This window comes from Myotis brandtii, unplaced genomic scaffold (genome assembly GCF_000412655.1).
Source record: "Myotis brandtii unplaced genomic scaffold, ASM41265v1 scaffold810, whole genome shotgun sequence".
Classification (NCBI taxonomy): domain Eukaryota; kingdom Metazoa; phylum Chordata; class Mammalia; order Chiroptera; family Vespertilionidae; genus Myotis; species Myotis brandtii.
This window is the reverse complement of record NW_005371274.1, coordinates 1,751,094-1,774,078: the sequence shown is the minus strand read 5'-3', so window position 1 is coordinate 1,774,078 and position 22,985 is coordinate 1,751,094. Positions and strand designations below refer to the sequence as shown.

General features: G+C 41.4%; 1 protein-coding gene and 1 long non-coding RNA gene across 7 annotated transcripts in view; one reads left to right on the top strand and one right to left on the bottom strand.

The window, feature by feature from the left end:
- PDE6C (phosphodiesterase 6C, cGMP-specific, cone, alpha prime) overlaps positions 1-22,985 on the bottom strand; it is a 42,127-nt gene that overhangs the window by 15,152 nt on the left and 3,990 nt on the right. For 2 of the 4 annotated variants that reach the window (XM_005884050.2, XM_014531572.1), the window contains exons 2-14: positions 16,699-16,851; positions 16,503-16,592; positions 15,530-15,670; positions 14,162-14,236; positions 13,139-13,203; positions 12,973-13,039; positions 11,354-11,401; positions 9,879-10,028; positions 9,178-9,321; positions 7,837-7,905; positions 2,954-3,100; positions 2,617-2,724; positions 1,657-1,766 (exon numbers count right to left, since the gene is read on the bottom strand). In XM_005884050.2, coding sequence (XP_005884112.1) covers positions 1,657-1,766; positions 2,617-2,724; positions 2,954-3,100; positions 7,837-7,905; positions 9,178-9,321; positions 9,879-10,028; positions 11,354-11,401; positions 12,973-13,039; positions 13,139-13,203; positions 14,162-14,236; positions 15,530-15,670; positions 16,503-16,592; positions 16,699-16,851 — 1,367 coding nt within the window. The remainder of the gene's footprint in view (positions 1-1,656; positions 1,767-2,616; positions 2,725-2,953; positions 3,101-7,836; positions 7,906-9,177; positions 9,322-9,878; positions 10,029-11,353; positions 11,402-12,972; positions 13,040-13,138; positions 13,204-14,161; positions 14,237-15,529; positions 15,671-16,502; positions 16,593-16,698; positions 16,852-22,985) is intronic. The other 2 variants (XM_014531574.1, XM_014531573.1) reach the window with 2 other exon arrangements.
- LOC102239674 lies at positions 1,660-22,939 on the top strand. 3 transcript variants are annotated; one of them, XR_314585.2, is made up of 6 exons: positions 1,660-1,736; positions 2,576-2,670; positions 15,489-15,580; positions 17,867-17,956; positions 20,662-20,796; positions 22,608-22,939. It is a non-coding gene; the product is annotated as an uncharacterized LOC102239674 (long non-coding RNA). The 3 variants fall into 3 exon arrangements; XR_001360148.1 differs by having other exon boundaries at positions 17,867-17,970; XR_001360149.1 differs by lacking the exon at positions 20,662-20,796 and having other exon boundaries at positions 17,867-17,970.

The window sequence follows — 22,985 nt, the reverse complement described above, 5'->3', positions numbered from 1 at the left end:
TTATATTTTTGATATTTATTTTATATATTTAAATGCCATTTAACAAAGAAAAATCAACTAAAAAAATGAGTTCGCGTGTCACCTCTGACACGCTTATCATAGGTTTGCCATCACTGCTCTATCCGCTGAGCCAAACCGGTTAGGGCTTAAACATTTTTTAAGAAAGAGGAAGAGCCGAAACCGGTTTGGCTCAGTGGATAGAGCGTCGGCCTGCGGACTGAAAGGTCCTGGGTTCGATTCCGGTCAAGGGCATGTATCTGGGTTGTGGGCACATCCCCAGTAGGAGATGTGCAGGAGGCAGCTGGTCGATGTTTCTCTCTCATCGATGTTTCTAACTCTCTATCTCTCTCCCTTCCTCTCTGTAAAAAATCAATAAAATATATATAAAAAAAAAAAGAAAGAGGAAGAAAAAGAATGTATAGGAACTAAAATGAAAATCACTATCAAGTAACACTTCTTCTCCATGACAGTGAGATAAATTTAAACTCAAAATTCCCAATTGCTAATACTTGGATCGTGTTTTATGTAAGTGGGGGCCTCAGTCTTCGGTACCCTGTCTTTCTTCAGTTCTTCCTGTTGGAGGGAGGGAAAGAGACATCAAAAATAAAAAGATGAAAAAAGAAAAGATGGAAAGAGGCTGAAGTCACAGGTGTACCTTGATAATGTGGAAATGTTGTGATGGAAATATGGAATAAATAATTTTAAGAAAGGAAGACATCAGTAATATGGGCGTCAGCCTTCGTAGAGAAGTTTCATTTTGTTTCAGAAAGAACAGAACTTTAGGGAGGAGAGGGGTCATGAACAGGTTTGGTAAACCAAATATCCTAGTTAGGGGTCAGAATTTTTTAAAATATCTTTTCGTTGAATTTTTAGAGAGGAAGAGAGAGGAATAGAGAGATGGAAACATCAATGAGAGAGAAACATTGACCAGCTGTCTCCTGCATGGCCCCCACTGAGGATTGAGCCCCTAACCGGGGCATTTGACCTGACTGGTAATCGAACCGGTGACCCCTTGATTCATGGGTCGATGCTCAAACACTGAGCCACACTGGCTGGGCAGGGATCAGAATTTTAACTCACATTCAAATGCCTACTCTGTGTCAGCACTGGAGATTTTACAAAGATGAATAAAGCTCAATTCCAGTGGGAAGAGTGATTATCTTTAATTCCTTTGGGTTTAAAAACATCAGTCAAAAAAGGTCACAGAGGAACTAAATATTCACCCAGTCTCAAAGTAACACCTCAGATTATTTATTAATACAAAGGAGAAAATGTACCTTTGCATAAAGAGATCAGCTAGACATTATTCATAAACAGATAATGGGACAAATTAATATCATAGGTCTCTTGGTGCAAGGCACTGAGAAGTACACAATGTCTATGTAGAATTCCTACCCAAAACGTTTCCCCTGAATCTAGTAACCTGGAAACAATCAGACAAAGCCAAATAGAGGCATATTCTGCAAAACAACTGGCCTAGACTCTTCAAAAACATCAACATCCTGAAAGACACGCAAGGTTGAGGAATGACTCCAGATTAAAGGAGATTAAAGATATGACAACTAAACCTGGTATCAGGTGATTTTCATTTCTTCTCCCCTTAGACAACCTCAAACGTCACAAGTACCTGTCGACACTGCACATGTGTTCACTTACTTCATCTGATACAGATTATTGGTGCCTCTGTGGTCAATGTCATGGCAGAAAGCAGCAGCGAGCATGGCAAAAGCTTCGAGGTCTGTATAGTATTTCTTTAGCCTTCCTGTCTAAAAAAATATATACATATATATATTTACTTGGATTAATACACCTCTATAGCATGTGCTGTGAGGCCTGCCTGCAATGAAGGAGATATGCTGTACTTTTAGAGCAAGTTGTTTTTATTTCTTACTGAGTATTGTAGCTAATTCTGGGCAATTACAAAACCCAGAAGGATGGGAAGGGGTTGGAGGGATGGGTGAAAAAAATAAAGGGATGAAGACGTACAAATTGCCAGATACAAACCAGTCGCGGGGATGTAAGGTACAGCATAGGGAATGTAGTCAATATTGCAATCACTCTGTGAGGCACATACATGTCTATATTCATTTCAGGTGTAACGTGTGCACCTAAAACTAATATAATACTGTATGTTAACTGTAATTAAAACAAAATTTAAGAAACAACCACAACCAAAGGACTTGTATGCATGCATATTAGCATAACCAATGGACACAGACACTGGGGCAGTGGGGGCTTGCCCGGGATAGGAATGGCTGGCGGGGGGTGGGAGGGTGTCAAGCGGGGAAAAATAAGACATATGTAAAACTTTAGACAATAAATTTAAAAAAACAAAACAAAAAAACCAACCAACCAGCAGGTAACTGAAATTTCCTTCGAGGAGGTACGTGATTGTCCTCAATAAGTTTAAGGTTTCTCTTAAGAGTGACAATCCAGCCAAGTGCCCAGGCATCCCCATATTGTCTGGCATCATCTACAGGGGAGTTTGGGGCTTATGGGATTGTGCCTATGAATTCCAGAATTACTGATCTAGACTGATGGACTGTCTCCGGTTCTCGCTCGCCATGTTCAACAGAGAAATGTGCAGGTTTATGATTGACAGCGCTCTGGACCTACCATCAGCAAAGTGAACATGGTCTGCCCCACATTGAATCCGTGCCGCCAGTTGTGGTAAGTGACGGAACGGTACCCTTTTCTCACGGTGTACATCCATCTGGTAAGAACCTGTCACCCACAGAAGATAACACCATTCAGACTTTGGAACAGAATGCTAAAGGTTGGAAGGTCTGTGACAATCTTATCGATTGGTCTTGTTTACAGAGGTTAAGCTGATATATTTACAAAGTTAATAATAATTTAAAATTCAAACTGAAGTTAATCTTTTAAACCACAGGAAACATTAGTGAAGTACAGCAACAGAATCGCCCAGTATTTTACATTAAAGACCATCTACCTCTACGGGTACTTTGAATTTCTCCACCACATTTATTTCAAAAAATAGTCGTAGTCCACACTTAATCAGCCCGTGCTCTGTAATGGGGAAGTCACTGAAGTGGAATTCACACAGGTCTACTGCCTTCGGGTCTGGCAAGTCCTCTTCCTGTTGAAATAAGGACAAACTGTGTCAGTTTGCATTCACACATCCAACATTGGGTGTGAAACAAATTACCATAAAAAGACACCAGCCACAATTTGCTGAGCCTTTACGTGCCTGGTGCTGGGTGATGCAGTTTGCATGTGTTATCCTCACAACAAACCTGCACAATTTCACCCAGTTTACAGATGGTGAAACTGAGACTCAGTGATATCAAGAAACTTTCTAAGGGGAGGGGGGATTCACTTCCAATCATGTTCTAGTGGCTATTTTCTTTCTATGATGCAAAATGAAGTGCTGGGTTGCAGCAGCTTCACCCATCTTTGATACTCAGCTTCTCTTTTTTTTCCTTTTCAAGAAATATTCAGGAAACAGTAAGTGATTGTTTAATTCAATTCTATCACATTTTCTTTACATGCTCAGTGACGCTTTCCCATCAGACTGTGAGCTGCACCAGAGTGGGATCATGTCCCTTCTGTTTGTGTGGTGTCTCAGACCTGCAGTGCCTGTCTCATGAAGGGGTTTGGTAGATGTTTATTGAGTGAATGAATGAGGACCCTGTAGTATATTGGTACACTTGCAGATATCTTATTCATAGGACTATGAATGAAGCACAAGAGTATTGACTTGGCTTGGGAAATTTAAAAAAGCACCTTACCCTTAAAGAACTTAACTTATTGAAATGGTTATAGAATGCAGACCAGGGAAAGGTGAGAGCTTAGAAAACGCACAGAGCATAGCTTCAAGTGCCTGGGACTGTGGGAGAAATTGATTGGCCGAGGGCAGGAGGAGGGGGGAATTGAAAGAGGAGATATTCTGGAGGGGTATTCAGCTGATTTGGTAGGAGAGGAAGCGCCAGGAGGCAGGAGTTAGAAAAGGCTATTAGGGTCTACCAGATAGATACAGAGGAGCAATCAGTTCAGTGGGCATCTACTGAGTTCACTGAGCTTACTACTGTGTTGAGGTCCCTTCTCTCAATAATGGTACACAGATATTTTAGGTAAAGGTACGGTTTTTGGTCCTCTAGCCCCTGATCTGGGCTCATCCCTCACACCCTTGCCCTTCTCTCCTCTCCCTGGGGCTCCCTCCTCACCAGTGCCACTCTCAGACCATCACTTTAGGCAGAGACTTTTTCCTGCAAAGTAATGGCTTGGGCCAGGAGACTAATGTTCAGTTCTGGGTTTGGATTAGCATGTCTCCCAAATGGATTAAGCCTCAATGTTCTCATCTGTAAAATGGGAAGGATACTAATAATCTTTTCGTCTTTGTTGTTTTAATTAAAAAGTAATTTTGATTAAAAAGCAATTCTATTTGCATGAGTCCAAGAAAATTTGAGGGGATTCAATTCACAACTCATAGTAATACTTTACAAAATTCCTTTCTCCATTTCTCATAGGGCCCTCTGATACCCTTTGTTACTCATTCTCATCACTTTCTTTCTCTCTCCAAATGCTCCCAGATTCCTTGCCCAAAGAGGCTCTTCTTTTTCATTTATTCATCTATTATTCATTTAACAAACATTTGTTGGTTTCTGTTTTCTAGGCATTGTGGAGAAAGCAATGAATAAAAATGTTGTCATTGCCCCTGAAACATGTTCTTATGAGCAGAACATTAGCACAGCTTATAAAAATCAGAGTAAGAGAGCCCCAGCCAGATGAGTCTGGTTGGTTGGAGTGTCATCCCGTACAACAAAAGGTTTTGGGTTCGATTCCCAGTCAGGGAACATATCTAGGTTGCGGGTTGGAACCCTGGTTGGGGCACATACAGAAGGCAACCGATCAATGTTTCTCACATCACTGTTTCTCTCTCTCTCTCTCTCTCTCTCTCTCTCTCTCTCTCTTCTCTCTCCCTTCCTTTTCCTCTAAAAATCAATAAAAATATATCCTCAAGTGAGGATTTTAAAAAAATCAGAGCAAGAGAAGAGTTATGGGAGAGAGTTCTGGGCAGTGGTAGGAGCGCCCTGTGCCACATAGCCTCTTGCTGGAGGTCATTGCTCCTGTACAGTTCCGAGTGTTACGTAAAGAGAAAATGTGAAATTGTTTTTTCATGCATTTCAGGGTCAGTGATACTTAAATGTGAATGTGTATTTTAGCAGGAAACAAAGTAAGTTCTCAGAATTATGATTCCCAGGTGCAGTTGAAGAAGAACCAGTAAAATAACACTTTAATGCAGAAATCACAGGTTTTGAAGAACAACCATTTGTAAGTCTGTGATACAGAGAGGTTGATGAAAATAAAGGCTTTTGATTGGTCTGAGAAGTAGGAAGCCTGGCACCCAAGGCTGATGTTCTGCTGTTTGCAGGAATCACACAGCTGAGGTGCGTCCTGCCAGGCCTCCTGGGCTGCTCATCCCCTCTGCTCACTGGGGCGCTGGCCACAGCAGCTCTCTTTGGTTTCCCTCAGATAGCAAGTTATCCTGTGTCTCCAGGCCCTGGTCTGTATGCCCTGCTTCCCCTTTTCATCTCCAGCCATCTCCAAGCCCCCATCATCAATCGCTGCCCAGCCCACAACTGCTTTCTCTTCACACCTCAGGGCCATGGCTGTCATCTCCTATTCTACCACCTTCTGTGAGTAGAAGCAGGCCCTTGGCTTCTGAGGGCCCTTGGTGCTTCCACTCTGTGAACTTGTCCACACAGGGCAAGGTCAGTGTCATTGCTTATATTTTGGTCTCCCTATTAAACAGGGTGCTTCTTGAACCAGATAAGAACCAGACCATACTATCTTCTGCTCTCAGGACCTTACAGAGTTCTTTGTACTATAGTGCATCTCAATGATTACTGAATGAATGGGGGAAAATTTGAATAAAAGATGAATGGGTGAGGTATTTCTCTGGGGCCTTCTCTCCAGATGGTGTATCTATGGGTGATCTGAAATGTTCTGGAAGCAAGACAAAGGTGGGAGGAGGACTTCCCTCACTTCCTTTGTCTGAGTCAGTGCACAGCTGCCTCAGTCCTTCCCAGCACAGTGACATGCTCCTGCTGCTACACCTATAAAATAGACCTGGCCTTCCCTGAACCTAGAATTAAAGTGCACACCTGGAGAAAGAATCGTGGTGAGGACAGATACATGAATAATTATGTAGCTAAGAAATTATGCCAAGATAATTTTGAAGAATTCCTCTGAAATACTTGTTTGTTTCTTGAGTTCCTAAGTTTTACACAGCAATGATTTGGGCCAAACTAAGAGCAGATTTCCATTAAAATAGGGTGTGTGTTGGTAAAGCTACTGGTTCTTTATCCATTTTATTGCTTCTCCAACATAAGGTCCTCCCTCCTCTAAATAGACAACTAGAGAATTTCTAAAGTGTCATGATGTCAATCAGAATTTTATTTTACAAGAAGATGCATGTTGTTGAGGGCAGGCAAGGAGAAGGAAGGGTTATCTTCTGGGCCAAGTGTGAGAAGAGAGTGTTTAGAAGTCAAACCAAGAAGAGTGGGATCCTCAGGTGACACAAAATTATGCAGGGCGGGAATGGAGCCCTCAAACAGAGGTCAAAGGCCACTGGCTCTGTGGTGGCAAGGATAGGAAGACACACCTTATAAAAGATGGCAAGGGGGAAGGTGAGGTAGTCAGTATGTCTCAGTTTAGAAAGCAGAACACTTACATCATGGATTGCAAAAGGACAGAGGAAAACAGGATGAGGTAGTTAGTTAGGAAATAGATATGATACTATTTCAATTTCATTCAAATTTTTAAAGTTCCAGGCCTAGGGGGCTTGGCTTTCAGTTGGGATCCCAGAAGGGCCTCACTCTAGAAATAAGGCCTCTACCCTCATAGTAAGGGCAAAACTGAAATAAATCATCTATAACAAAATCTAAAATCAACTTTATTTACCTGTCAGAAGAAAATCTAGTGCTGCAGAAAGATAATGCCACCCAGAGGCCCTACAAGTTTTCATTCACAATGTCCAGTTTTCAATGAAAAAGAACTATGAAGCATGTTTTTAAATAATCAAATGACTGAAACCCAAGAGCAAAACTAGGCAGTAGAATCAGACCTATAGGTGATTCAGGTATTGAGATGGAAATTTTAAAATAAATGTGGTCAATAAATTCAAGAAAATAGAGGGAAAGATACACAAAGTAGATAAAATGATAAAAAGTTTTAACAGAGTTGGAATCTTTAAAAAAATTAAATGTACATTCTAGAACTGAAAAAGATTAACTCTGGAATTAAAAAATTATTGGATGAATCTAACTGTAAATTGTAGAAAATGAGTTTAGGTATGTTTAATAGGATGCAACAAAATACAAGATGAATTAACTGGAAAAGGAATTAATTTCAACCAGAAATAATAGAGATGGTCTAATGACAATGAAAAAAGAACTGAGTTCCTCCAGGCTCCAAAAGAGAAGCTAGCGATGGCGATAATTGTGCCTGATATATTGTTCCTAGAAAGTTCATATGTTCTGTGATCCCATCATGTCTTCTGGGGTGGCCATGGTGAGATCCAAAACTATTAAAATAAATCAGACCAGGACATCTCTAGAATCTGTGCCTCAAGTTCCTTATGCCATAGTTTAGTTTAGCTATGATTCTAAATTATCTGTGTGGATCAGACTGTAGGGGACAAAGGAAAGGAAATCAGGAAGCCAGAAGATGACTCTTTAGAAGAAATATCATTTCTTTTTAGCTTTAAAAGTTGTCAGGGAAGAAAAAACTCAACATTTATTTGAAAAATGAGAAAGCATGTCCTAATATATTTTATTAAAAAGGCATTAAGGATAGAAGTAAAACACTTACCAAAATTGTGACAAGTTGTTTTTCTTCACAATCTTCAATTACATCTATACTTAACTTCTCTTTAAATTTCTAAAATGTAAAAGCAATTGAGATGTGAAATGCCTATAAAGGAGATTTCTATTTGATTCCTCTGCTCTCAAAATCAGTTAAAATATATTTTAAATATGCTGTAATGAGTTTCATGACAAAGATACATTCTGGATACAAAAAAAAAATCTAATGCATCTGATTATGAAGAGTTTTCTCCAAGAAATAATCTAATTGATTTCTCTATGCCCCCAAAAGGTAACATAAGCTGTCTGAGTGAGGAGAGAGAGAGAGAGAGAGAGAGAGAGAGAGAGAGAGGGGGAATGTATGTAGGTAAGAAAGAAAAATAAGTGGCTTACATTTTTTGTTATTTTGTTTGTTTATTGGTTTTTTAGTTTATAGCAATTTCCTTTTATTCTCCCCAGACCTTCTCATCTTCAACATCTCATATTCTCAAGTCAAATTCTCTGAACTCTCAAATTACCCAGCAAAACCAACCAATCAAACAATAACAAAAAGACACACAACTAAAAACCACCCATCAAAACTATACCTATACACACACTCTAAAAGCTGGGTAAATAAAAGGAACAGAGGAATAAAAATAGTGTGATATATTCCTTCATTTGGTGGTAATTAGAACACTCCTAGCAAATATCTACTTTCTCTCCCACCATCCATGATGTTGATCTTGGTCATGTTTGGCCAGTGAGAATTTAAGTGAATGTGATATGAGTAAAGACTTGAAATGTGCTTGCACAGTGGGCTTGCTCTGTTGCTCTGTGTCATGTTCATGAGAAGAACACCTATTATGGAGCACCTGATCAAGAAAAATGAGGGTAATACATAGAACAAACCAAATGCACAGCTTGGAGCCAAGCCCAACTAAGATCAATTAAAGCCTGGTCAACCCACAAATGCCTGAGTGAGAATTAGATGTTTATTGTTGGAAAGCACTGAGATGTTATGGTTGTTATGCTGCATTACATGGCAATAGCTGACTGGTATATTTCTCTTCCTGGAAATATTTTTTTCCTACTAACATACTTGAATCCCGGTATCACTACTTGAGCTCCTACAGGCCCATACACTATTTTTAACAAAGTGCTATTCCAACCAAGCAGCCTGAAAGTCCAGTCAGGGTCCAGGTACACTGGGCCACCAGGTCCCCCCTTAGTCCCTCCTTCTTTACCTCCCCTCCTTAGCTCAAGACTAAACCTATTCTCATTAGTCAGACCTCTGGGTAATTAGGTGAATTCCAGAAGCCCTGGTTAGATACCACCTAATATCCACAGGACCGAATTCCCCACTTACCAAAATAGACTCGATTTCATCAGGAGTGGCTTTGGTCTGGTTCATGAGCATTTCCTGAGCTATCTCCTTTCTGTTTTCTAGCTTATTCATTTTCTCATATGTATCAGTATTTAAAAGAGACCATCCAAGAAATTGTGTGAGAGTCTGAAATATATAAAATATGATTCAATTCTCTAAAATGAAAGGAAAATTGATTTGAAGGCAGCAAACCACATGCTTCCCTATCAATCTCCCTTTTAATCTAAGAACAAAACATATTAACAATGCCCCAGACATAAAGTTGACTAAGCCCTGATTTCCAAAGTGCACTGTGCATCCTGAATACTTTATTAGAGGAGAGAAATTACAAAAATCCAGTAGAATAATAATGACCTGAAAATCAGAGAGAGGGCTGGGGGTGAGAGCAAGAATAAGAGGGAATAGAAGGGGGTTGGGGAGAAAGGATACAGAAACCTTCTTTCCCAGTTTCCTAGTATTGTAAAGAATTTTGATTAAGCCAAAAGTTCATTCTTTAGTAAAAAAAATGTTGCAGTTTACAGAAGTCAGGAAAGAGAAATGACGCAATGACATATTGGCTACAACCTTGTGTGACTCATGTTTAATTGCCCTTCAAAAATATCATTCCAAAATAACAAATAATTATGCATCCTCTATTATTTCATGAATTTCATTTACCTCCATTATTTTATAATTGCACTTGCCTCAGTAATGTGTTCATCATATTCATCAAAAGGTTTTCCATCTTTCCTGTTGTAAAATGTAGCTACTCCCACAATGTCTTCTTTCTTGTTGACAATAGGCAGGGACAAGACATTTTTAATGACCCAGCCAGTGTCATCTACAGGTCCTTTCTAAAAACAATAAAGGCACTCAGATTATTTTTTTAATTTTTAATTTTGAAATAATTATAGATTTACAGAATGTTGCAAAAGAAATGTACAGAGAGGTCCCGGGTACCGTTGACCCAGTTTTCTCAATGGACCATCTTGTAAACCAGGAAATAGACCTAATCTGTGAAGCTTATTCAAATTTCACCATATTTATATGTATTTATTTGTGTGTGCGCATGTGTGTATGGCTTTATGTAAATTCATCACATGAGTAGATGTGTGTAACCTGCACTAGAATAGAGATACAAAACTAACCCAGCACCATAATAACTACCACCCCATCACTCCCCACTGGGGTTATTTTTAATTTAAAGAAAAATAATCTTTGGGTGTTAGATGCACAATTCCTATGTTGTGTCAGAACATGTCTAGGATTATATGGCCGTAAAAGTATTCTGGTACATTCAATTAAGTGTACCAGAACCAAGTGTCTGTCCTCCTGTCTTGGTCTCCCCAGCCCTAGGGATGAGAAGCACTTATCTCTGTGTTCCCTGTTTCACTTTGCCCTCCAACACCTGTTTAGTTAAAACTCTTTATATTAAATTATTTCTGTTGAAATACTTAGTGTGGTTTCTGTTTTCCTGACTGATCTATCAAGGTAATCTGTTGTACTGTGATGTAGTTCTATCTGGTAAACATCTGTCAAGCCCCTATGATGTATCAGGACCTAGTTGCTGGATACAAAAATGAATACATCACAGGCCCTAACCTCAAGATGACCACAATCTAGTGGGGGATGCAGACATAGATATTTAGGAATGTTTTTCAAAGTGTGGCCCCAGGGCCATATGAATGTGTTTGTTTAATTTTTTTAGCTTGTTTCATAACCTCTGGGCATGCATCTTGAGTAAATTATTGGGTACTTCTGATGCCCTCATGGATCAAGTCTGAGAATCATGGAACCATGATGTGGCACCTACACAGTAGGCAGCAAAGCAAAGGTAGTCAAGCACTCAACATCACATTATTCATTCTTCAACCTTGTGTTAGCTTAGTCATCCTTTGAGGCCCCAGGTAAACCTCACCTCTCGCATAAAGCCTTCTCTAACTTTTTTCACTCATATGGAAATTTTCTTTTTCAGAATTCTAAAAGCAGTTATAGTCTGGACCATTAATTTAGCATTTAAAGATATTTTCCAAATGCTTCAGAATTGTTGGTGTGTTTTTTTGTCTCTAAGTCTAGAGCCGACTCTGGAGAGGAGAGAAATGGTGTGGGGGGAGGGAGGCAGTGCTGCTCCCCTCTTCCTCAGCACTGAGAGGTGCGGCCTGGAAGAGGGCAAGGTTACCTGAAATGTGAAGTATTCATCTGCGGGGGCATTCAGCATATTACATATCTGTAAAGCAAGAGGAGACAGAAGTCCTGAAACATCATGTGCTGAAGCCATTAAACCCACAATGCAGAATAAGAAAGAACACACCAGGTGTGAGTATTTCTTCCATAGGTCTTGATAGCTCACAAGCAAATTATTGGCACTGGACCTTGGCTAGGCCAAATTTGCTAACAACATATTGAAGTTAGCTTCTCTTTTAATTAAGTCACTGGATGACATTTACTAGTAGCACCATCTCTGCACCTTCCTACTCTCCCAGCCTCTAAGGATTCTTCCAAATTCAAAGCAACTAGATGAATGAACACTGCAAAAAATACAAGGACAACACTGAAGGAAAAACAAATATGCAAACAAATGCTGCACATATATTTCAGGAACTTGGATCTGAAGGGGGAGGAAAGAAAAATGCCAACATAAAGAAATGTTGAAAGCATCGAACATTCTTGCAGGGAGGAATTTTGATGTCAAAAAAAAAAAAAAAAAAAGATGGTGGAGAAGCCCAACTCGGGAGAAAGAAGTCAGCTGTGAAGGAGGGAGAGTGTTTTTGAGGCCAAGTGGGAAAGCTATGGTGGCCCCATCCTCTGGCCTTGAGACTTCTGGGACCTACCAGAGATCTTTTGCTTGTTGTCTTCCTGCACCTGACCTCTCACAGCCAGAACTAGCCTACTGTCCACCAGGCCCACCCAACAGACCAGGGCAACAATATTCACTTCCTTTACCAACTCACTACATCTTGCATTGCAATCAGTGGCAAAATTCTCTCTTTATGTATTTTTCTCTTTTGTCAGTAATCTTCTATGCTTCTAAAGTCTTGACCAAGGGAACTGTACTTGAGATAAAATTAAACCCAGCAGGAATTATGGTCATGGGCTTCCAAAGGACTCTGAAATTTGTGTGGCTACAGTTTAAAAAGTTGGGGTCCACTACGTGTATTACATAGGTGATGCTCTTATTTACAGTATTACATGGTATTTATTTCATGGAGACAGCAAGGAAAACATGTTTTTCTAGTCTTTGTATCAGAATATAATGTGTTTTATTCTAAACAATATGATTCTATCATAGGAACACTGTAAAGTCTGTACCTGATCAGCTTTCCTATTTAACTGGAAAGCTAAGAGTAAATGTGCAGCCTAATTTTATTAATGTGGAGGGCATTGTGCAACAAATCATCGTTATCTTTAGTTCTGGCTCTAATTTACATCCTGCCCTTGATTTTTTTTTTCCTTTTGCATTTTCACCTATTTTTATTTTGTGTTATATTGCTTTATTTGGTTGTTGAAACTTAAATCCTTTTTGTGACAAGGTAAATATGAATAAACATATATGGAAATGAAAAAATAAAGGCTGGGGAATGGATCAATTTTTCTCCTGCTGACAAAATATTTTCTTGTAGAGTTTGGGAGTCTCTAGTTAACCTACATTCAACTGCCAAGGTTGCTCTCACCGATGTCCTGTGCCAAAGGAAGTGGTCCCTCACCTTTCCCTGATATATTCTGGCTTTCACATTTGTTTGCAACTCTTAGCTAATAAGAGTTCCATTCAATATTATTTAATTTTGTTCAATAACTTACAAATCCATTTTCAGCAACATATGCTGGTAATCCACTAACGAGAGTCCAGTGGTCTGCGGGAGGTGTCCTTGAGGAAGATTAGAAGAAAGAAAATCACTGCTACACTGAGAAGTGCACTGTGTACAAAAATAAATGGCAACTCCTACAGCTGCTTTATGATACTCACGGAATCACTTTGATCTCTTCCTTCCCATGCAAAATGTAGTCAATGATTTTATAAAAGATGATTTCCTAAGAGGAAAGAGAGAGATTATGAGAAAAACCTTATTTCCCAATAAGCACTTTTCGCTGATGAACTTATATGAATAGTACCTTATTTCCAAACCACATTTCTTGGCATAATATAAATTAGAAAACTGCTGGTATCCTGATGACAAGCTTGTAATAAAACTAGAAACATCATTGGCCATTTATCTACATGAGCAATCCTGTTTAATTAAATTTACAAAGTTGAATTCACCTGAACAATTTTTAGGGGAAACTTGTTTTTCCTTTAATCCCTTTCTATTGTCCAGAAATATCTGACTGATAACTTCATTAGAACAAATCCTGTCATTTCTCAACCTCAGTCAATGTCTCCCCTTCCCAGCTGGGCAGTGAGCACTCACCCCCTCCGGCACTGGCTTATCTGGACAACTGCTTTGGAAACAGGATCCGGTGGCTATGTTGAGAACTAGCTCACTAGTTCTTTGGACAGAGAAGAACCTGAGGCCTGGACACATTGTGTCCCATCACCTTGCCTTTCCTGTGTGCTGGGGATACAGTGGCAAACCACAATTCCTGCCCTTTGAAGCTTGCAGTTGAGGGTGGGGAATAAATCTAACCCAACCCTTCCCTAGAGATTCAATGTCAGAAGAAGGACCTGGGAACAGTGTGTTTCAAAAGCTGTGCAAGTAGCTCTGATGTGTCCCTCCCTGTTGAGAACCATTGGTCCCAAGCCTTGGATTTACAGAAAAGGAGAAGTTAAACAATGCGTTAAGGCCCGGCCACCCCACTGGCTTGGGGCAGAGCTGGGACTGGAACCTCAGACCCTTGTGTAGTACTCTTTCTACTACTCCAAGGTCCCGCAGAAAGTTACAGGACTAGAACCCAGGCCTTCTGGGCTCATGCTCTTTCCTCTATGCGTGGCTGCCTCTGGTTTTAGCACCTTGCACCATGTATGGATATCACCAAGGCAATTGGCACTTACTCTGCCATCTGGTGTCTTTGGACCTTTATAAGGTTCGACTTCTCCAAGCTTGACTGGCCATTCATCATAGAATTCCTGGAGACAGATATATATTAAACATTATTAAACTGTTCCATGACCTACCATATCTTATATGAATTTCATGTTTGCATATTTTATGTTAATTTATAATTCTGGAATTTTAGCACTGAAAAACGTCTGTAATTCCCAACAATACTGCTTATACGTGTGTGAACAAGTCACTTAACCTTTTTCATCAGCAAATGGGGACAATAATAGAATTCATACTACAAAGTCATTGTGAGGATTAAGTGAGTAATACATACAAAGCACCTACTCTGATACCTAGTTAAAAGTACTCAATAAAGAGCAACTCTTTTATAGAATATTAAATCTAGCAGTTTCTCACAAAGCTAAATATAGTCTTATCATGTGATCCAGCAATAACCCTCCTTGGTATTTACCCAAAGGAATGGAAAATGTATGTCTACAAAAAGATCTGTATTTTATTTATAATAGCCAACATTTGGAAGCAACCAAGATGTCCTTCAGTAGGTGAATGAATAAACTCCATCCAGACAATGGAATATTATTCAGCATTAAAAAAAAGGGAGCTATCGAGCCCTGAAAAGACATGGAGGAAACTTATGTTTATTACTAAGGAAAATAACCCAATCTGGAAAAGCTACATACCTACATACTGTATAATTCCAACTATATGACATTATGGGAAAGGCAAAACTATAGAGGCAGTAAAAAAAAAAAAATCAGAGGTTGCCAGAGACTTGGGGTAGGGAGAAAGAGAGATAAATAGGAGGAACACAGGATTTTTAGGTAAACTATTCTGTATGATACTGTAATGGCAGATATATGACATTATGCATTTGTCCAAACCCATAGACTGTACAACACAAAGAGTGAATCTGAATATAAACTGTGGACTTTAGTTAATAATAACTTATCAAAATTGATTCATCAACTGTAACAAACGCACCACATGAATGCAAGATGTTATAATAGGAGAGACAGATAATATGGGAACTAGCTGAACTTTCTGCTCGTTTTTTCTATAAACCTAAAATTTCTCTTAAAAAGAAAGTCTTTTAATTAATATTTATTTTTTATAAAAGACTCATTGAAGACACAGACAACTAGAAAATAGAAAGGCCAAGATTCAAGCCCAGATCTTTTTTGCTCCAAAATGCTCACTTTTTACCTCTGTCCCTTACTTTCTTGGCTCTGGTTCTTGTGAACTATCATGACTGATTATTCACATAGCGTATCCATTTTTAAATGAACCACATTTTGTGTGATATGTGTTTTACAGGTGATTTTAAGCAAGACAGAAATGTGTGGAGCAGTGAGGACCTTCTCCTTGGTCATGTCCAGCAGTCCAATGGAGTACCGCTCACAGTTCAGGTATGTTCGAACTGTGTAGAGCACTTTGTGAAACTGTCGCTCAACGTCTGTGAGCTCTTCAAATACTTTATTGGCTGACCACATAAGGATCTGAAAGTAGATATTAAAAAGAAAACAGTTAGGACAACATACACTATGAAAATATAGAGCTTTAGCCATGAGCTGCATCAAATAAAATGAATCCATATCACTAGACAATGCAATTCCATTTTTGAACATGTCCACGTCCAACAAAATACTGATTCTCTGTGTGGGAGAATGAGTAGCCCTTTGCAAGGCTGTGGGCTTATGAAACAGGATGAGCTATGATTGGTCCCTATATCCAAGTGTTTTGGCTTCGAAGGGCAGGTCATCTAAAATTGGATGCAGAGACAGTCCCTAGGCAGAGTGCAGTATTGGTGGCCCACTGGCTCCTGTTGACCCTCATCAGAACCCTTCAGTCCAAGGGCCGACACTCTATCCACTGAGCCAAACCAGCTAGGGCCCAATGTTGTTCTTTATTTTGCTGGCTCAAGGAGAAAACAGACTTCAGAGGAATGATTTGCTCCTGAAATTAATAGCTTTATGTACCAGGCACTACGAAGAGCTTTATGTAAACTAATTTACCTAATGGCCATTTAAGAATCACAGTACCCATGTGGGATAGGTACTATAATTATCATTGCCATCTCATAGATGAAGAAATCATGTCTACCTTGGATGAAGTCTGAAAAAAGGAACCCAGTGCACATACAGATGAATGGCAGGCAGGTGGGAATGGAAAGCCAGGGCAGACCTTGAGAAGACATCTGGGACTGAAGTTTGGGGATCTGCTCCATGTGGCTAAACCCCCACAGGGGAGAGGAGGGGTCTGGGCTTGTTGCCTCCAGGCCCCTTTGTCAGAACAAGTTAGCATGAGTGACTAGTGTCACCTCCCCTTTACCTGGCTTCTTCGAGATTCAACACTGTACAAGTAGTGGGTATGATGAAGCTTTAGGATGATGGAAACAAAGGTGAGGTATTTGGAAAAGACCTACAGACAGCAGAGAAAAAAGCAAATTAGGTGTGACATCTTTCTCTTGGATCTATAACAAATACATTTCCTAAGCCTCCGACTGGATGCCCAGGGTTAGCATTACCTCTTCATCCTGCTTGGAGAATTCAGATGCATTTACTTTGTTAACTGCCATAACCACAGCCAGAACCTCCTTGCCCATCACGATCGGGGTTGCCAGCAGGTTCCGAGTGACATACCCGGTTTGTTTGTCCATGAAGTCAGAAAAATGGCTGTTCTGAAAAAACGCACACACGTTTGCCAAGCAGCACAGAAACATGGAGTGTGGATCTAGAAATGGCAGCAGGTCCTTCCATCTAGTTCAAATTCTATCAACAGGTAACCACAGATAAGCACAGTGGTCCTGAGCAAACACCCCCCCATCCTGTGATTGCATTGAACAAAATTGCCCGTTTCAGAGGGAGCATTTTCCAGTTGAGCTGTGGCCTATCCAGGTTAGGCTGAGGTTGGGCCAGGAGAAAAGAGGTGATGTCACGGCCAAGTGGAAAGAAGATGCTAAGAGGAAGGGAGGGAAAGACCGAGGGTTACAGTGAACAGAAAGCGTGTGGTGGGAAGGAGGACACAGCTGGGGTTACAGGTGCGTTTCACAGAGCTCACAAAAGTAAAATGTGCAGTTGAAACCAGAGAACCAGTAAACCATAACCTAAAGAAAAACTTAGTATTCCCCCAAACTTCTAATCTTGCCTGCCAGGAAATCAGTGTTATCTGCTTGGTATGTCTCCTTCTATGCCTTGCTCTACGCTTTGACAAAGACTTTTCTATTCTGTTTTCTGTGTGTTTTTAATCCTCACCCAAGGAGTGAGGATATTTTCCCCATTGATTTTTAGTGAGAGTGGAATGGGGAGAGAGAGAGAAACATCGATGTGAGAGAGACACATCGATGTGATAGATTCTTGCACATTACTTGACAGTGTGGAAGCTCCATGATCCACTCAACCAGCCTGTACTGATTCATTCTGTTTGTAGTTTTCTCCACTGCAAACAATGCTGCACTGATCATTCTTGCTTTTATGTTTATGTGAAGGATTTCCCAAAGTGGAAATCCCTTTTGGGTCACCAGGTGTATGCAGTTTTTATTTACACAGATTACATTTACAAAAGGTTGGAATTCTTACTTCCACTGATGGTCATGTGTGAGAGGACCACCCTCTTATCAGCACCAGATCCTTATCAGTTGCTATTGTTCTACCAGGCTAATGCTTACATTCATATACTTTTTTTTCTCTCTTTAGCAGAGAGGAAGTAGATCTTCCCAGATACAAGCCTCACGTGGTAGATGCAAGAGATGATTCTAATACACTCACCGTGGAAAGAGCAGAGAGGTGAGTTTGGAGAGGTGTGCAAACGAAAGGCTTGAGAAGAAGGTCAAGGATGGTGGTTGTCTTATTGGCTGCAAGTCAGAGGAATACGACTCTGCATGGGAATAGACTCAGCCTTCCCTGGTCCTGACTAGCTTCTCTTTGGACCTGAGGCTTCTTCGATTAGAACTGAACTTACAGCCTAGCTCTGAGAATCCTTGGCCAAAATTAACGTGGTGTTGCTCTCACAAGTTGTATTATTTCCATTTCCTAATGTTGATGGTGCTCCTAAGAGCAGCACAAACCTTGGAGGCTGGACTCTGATCAGTTTCCCAAAGTAAAAAGGTGAGAGTCCACTGGTGTGTAACTTCTGGACTGGAATTTCCACCAGGGAACATGGGCTGCTTGGTCAACAGCGCTCAGGCTCAGTTCAGAGCAGGAGTCCCTGCCTGTGCCTCAGAATCCCCTGCAGGTAAACGCAGATTTGCAGACCTCACAGCAGACCCATCACCCTAATCTCCTAAAGTGGGGACTGTCTTCCCCAGAAATCTACTTTTAGTGGGTGAACCACTCCTGTGGAGAATCCCTAGAAATGGGATCCTTCACAAAGAAAATGTGAGGTGTCTGACACATAGTGGGTATTCAAAATATACCAGGAAGAGAAACCTGAAACTTTTTGGGTCTCCCTGGATGAAAAATAGCTATCTTTTACAATTACCATTTTGCTTTTAGTTCTAGTTTTTCTAACCAGTTCTAATCAGTAAAGAAATTAAATGCTCTTCACTGATGGAAGACCACACCTCCTTCTGAGGGCCAACACTGCCCCATGCCAGCAAGAGCCACATTTCTTTCCTAACTACTGTATCTGGTACTTCTCTCTGCTCCAGTAGCATCTTCACTCTCAGGCTCTTTCTCTTATTGCACTGCTTGCCCAGGCCAGCTTATGTTCCGATCTCCTCTAACTGTTACCCATTACAGAGCATGATCACCTTCACCTACACAGCAATCGGGGCACTAGAGGGATAATCAAAATGCCAGAAACATGCACCATGGAGTCCAGTCAGCATCTCCTGGTGGACACTCCACTCTGCAACTTCAATGCCTGATGCTAGTTCGCTCTGGATTCTACACACAAGGAGATGCTCTCAAGTTCAATTGGCTGTTTTGAGAAAATGGCTTATACGTTTGAAAATAGAATGCTTGCTTATTATTGTATCTGAAAGTCCTGGATGAAATCACCCATCCAAACACAGGAAAGGAGAAATGGGGCTTTCTCCTTTTTAATTTTCACCAGCTCAAACCATCCCTATTGACGTTTGTTTGGGTAATTCTGTATTTCTCCAAATCACAAACTCCCCTTGATGGTCCTTCTTCAAAGCAGCCACTAAAAGCATTGGAGAGAACATTGTGTAGAACAGCAGCCCACCTGGATCATAGCATTATTAAATTCTGATTAAATACCACTATCCCTCGAGATTAGGAGTCAGAAAGAGAAAAGAGAAGGAAGAGAGAGGAGGGAGGAAAGGAGGCTATAAGCGCCGTGTTAATCATTGAAAACTTAGGGCTTCTCCATGGCTTTCTTTTAACCACAGTCAGAATGAGAATCGCCTATCCATAGAATTAATCAACAGCCGTCCCAGTAGAAAAATAAATTATTAACTTGAAAGAATATCTCTCAGTTTCCTGTTATTCAAAGTTTTCCTGCCTTTAACCTATTTTAAAAACAGGCAATAACCCTTGACCCAGTTTTGTCCACCCACACGCAGCCCCCAAACCCCTTTGGCATAAATATGATACTGTCAAAGCGATCATTTATCCACCTACCAAGAACCAGGCACTTATATGCATAGCTCACGGACACAGACAATAGTACGGTGAAGGCCTGGGGAGGAGTGGGAACCAGGTGGGTGGGGGGCATTGGGGGAAAATGGGGAACATCTGTAATACTCTCAACAATAAAGATAAAAAATTTAAAAAAGGATCAGGCACTTCATGTTCATTTAATCTGTATATTTGGTTACCTCCATTTCTCAGGTGCAGAAACAATCCATCACACCATTCCTCATCTCAGGCCTGGATGTACACCCAGGTCTGTCTGATATCAAAGCTGTCACCCTCCAGTGGTCAGCAAACTGCAGCTCGAGAGCCACATGCGGCACTTTGGCCCCTTGGGTGTGGCTCTTCCACAAAATACAGACTTCTGCGCATGGGCCACGAAGTTTCAATTGCACTGTACGTGCGCGCCCGCATGTGGTATTTTGTGGAAGGGCCACACTCAAGGGGCCAAAGAGCCGCATGTGGCTCGCGAGCCGCAGTTTGCCAACCACTGCCCTACACCATGTGGCTTCCCTGTTACAACCTTTGTGGACCCCCAGTTTTGAGAGCATCCAGTTCTGCCTTTGTCTGGGTGTGAGAAGACCTTCCCTCACCTGTGCACACACTGCTGGCCGAAAGAAGTTGTGTGTGGTCAGCGGTGTAGTAAAAGATGGAGACCCCTGAAGGCCTGGGTTATGGTCCCAGGCCCACCACATCCTGCCTCATTGACCTTGAGAAGAGTCTCATATAGACAAGATGGAAAAATAGATATGCCTTTCCCACAAGGTCTTTGCCAGAATCAAGTGAGATTGAGAGTGAGAAAATCTTTATAACATGCCAAGTGCAAGGAAAAGGTGAAGAATTAATAGAAATTTCATTTAAAACATCAGTTTCTGTCACCTTTCTCTTTGCAGATTTTGCCACAGCGACGGAAAGGTGGTGAACTTGCAGAGCATGGACTGCTGGCTACCAGGGGTCGGGGACTAGGTGAAAAAAATGAAGGGATTACAAGTACAGATTGATAGTTACAGATCAGTCATGGGTGCCAGGTGGGTGCTGGAAACATTGGGGGAATTGCTCTGTAAAGTATATAATTGTCTAACCACTCTGCTGTACACCTGAAACTAATACAGAATAATAGTGAATGTCAACTGTAATTGAAAAATTAACATTTTAAAAAAATAATTAAAGAACACAATAGAAAGAAACGGCAGAGATATGGGGTTTGGTGAGGGTGAGGCCTCGATTCTCTTCCAGCCCTTTTCATTCACTGACCAGACCATGCACTCTGGGAGAGATAGAGCTCCCGTGACCCTAACTTCCCATCTGCCCCAGGAAAGAGTTGGACTAAGGACTCCAGGAGCCCTTTCCATCTCCTATCCCACAGTTGACTTGAAATTCACTTCCTCCTCTCACATCTGCACACCCAGCGAGGAATGGTTTTCAACATTGGCCATATAGTGGAATCATCTGAGGAACTTTTTAAAAATACTACTGCCTATATGCCAACCCCTCAGAGTCTATGTAATTGATCTACCGAGAGTCTCAGACACCAGTATTTTTAAACTCCCAATTTGATTTAATGTGCATCGAAAGCTGAAAAGCACCACTCTTGGGAAAAAAATAAAAATGGAGATGAAATGAGGCCTTTGTCTCTCTTCTGAGCTCAGGAGGGTGTCTGTCTTCAACACACTCACCTCTGTCTCACCCGTAACAGCCAGAGGTCCTCAGGAAAAGAGAGGACAGAGAGACATGGCACGCCCACCCCACATCACCTGCCCTGTCCACGCAGGGCGCTCACCACGGACAGCAACAGACCAAGGCCAACTGACCTTTTCAGCAGCTCCATTCTACCTTTTTCCCCTCAACAAGGAGAACTGGGCTCATTAGTAAAGCATGAGAGTAGAAGTCATCTTATCCATCTCTCCTTAGAAAGAAAAAAAATCTTGCTTGTCACTTTCTTAAGTTTGATGTCCTAGTAATTTAGGAGATGGGCTCAGCTGCAGACTGGCCAAAAGCACATTTCCATGAGAAAAACTCAGGTGTGTGGGGACAGCCTTGTAACCGGTGTCCCGGGAACTTTGCCATAGGACACAGCTCGGTTTAGTCACTCACAGCAGCTGCAGTGGGCCTCTTGAAGCAGCCTCAGTTCCCTGAAGGGAGGGGTGGGGAAGGACTGAGGACTAATGTGTCCAGCTTGCAGCAACCCTTGCACCTGAGAGCTGTCCTGTGGTTGTTTGCTGAGTGTTGCTAATATTTGACAACTCACGACTTCTGGATCGGTGGGCCCCTCCTCCCCTCCCCGTAATCAGCTTTGGGAGGCAGGAGGGAGATTATCCTCCTGCCTGCAGCTGCCCCCTTCACAGGCCTCCACGCGGAAAGCCTTTCGGAGGTGGCTCCCTGTGGACTCCCTGACAGCATAATCCTCCTCTCCCCTTTCGTTAATAGCAAATCAAAATAATGGGACACGTGTCGAAAAAGTTTCTCCGACTCCAGGCTGTTGCCTATGGCTCTTTAAGAGTGGAGGGATTATGGGTGACTTGCATTTCCTCCTTTTTATTTGTATTTTAGAATCTTCCTAAAAGAAACCAGCATTGCGATGGTAAGGAGTAGTTAAATGTTATGTTTTAAAAGGAGATAACCGTTTGTGCAATATTGGTCTCAGGGGGGTCCAAACGTACCATTTACCAGATTGGAATTCATTCTTGATAGATCTGCATTATGGGGTGCAGGGGGGTGCAGGGCGGGGGGTTGGGATGGCCAATGGCTCTTAACCATCACCAACATTCACATTTTTAATGATCTAAACCTGAACTTTCCGATGGTATTATTTTTTTCTTTCTGCACATTTGGTCTGTAGGTGAAAGAATCCATTTGGGAGCCAATCCATCCCAAAGACGTGTGTGTTGTGGGTGAGAGGCATGGGGAGCGGTGCAGGCGTCTTGGCATCTGACTGTTGGCTGAGCTCCTCAGGGGCAGCCTGCTGTGTGGTGTTGTTAGAGGGATGTGCCCAGAGCATGGAGGTGTAAGCGAAGGTGTGAACTGTACCTGGCCCAGGTAAGTTACCTGACAAAATGCCAAATTTACACTATGAAATTATTTATTCTTTATCTGAAGTTCAGATTGAACTAGGCCTCTGGAATTTTTTATTTGCTAAATCTGGCAGCCCTGGAGCTGGGTACTCCTCTGCTGCCCCCATTCCCCAGGTTAGAGCCAAACCCATGGCACAAAAATGCCC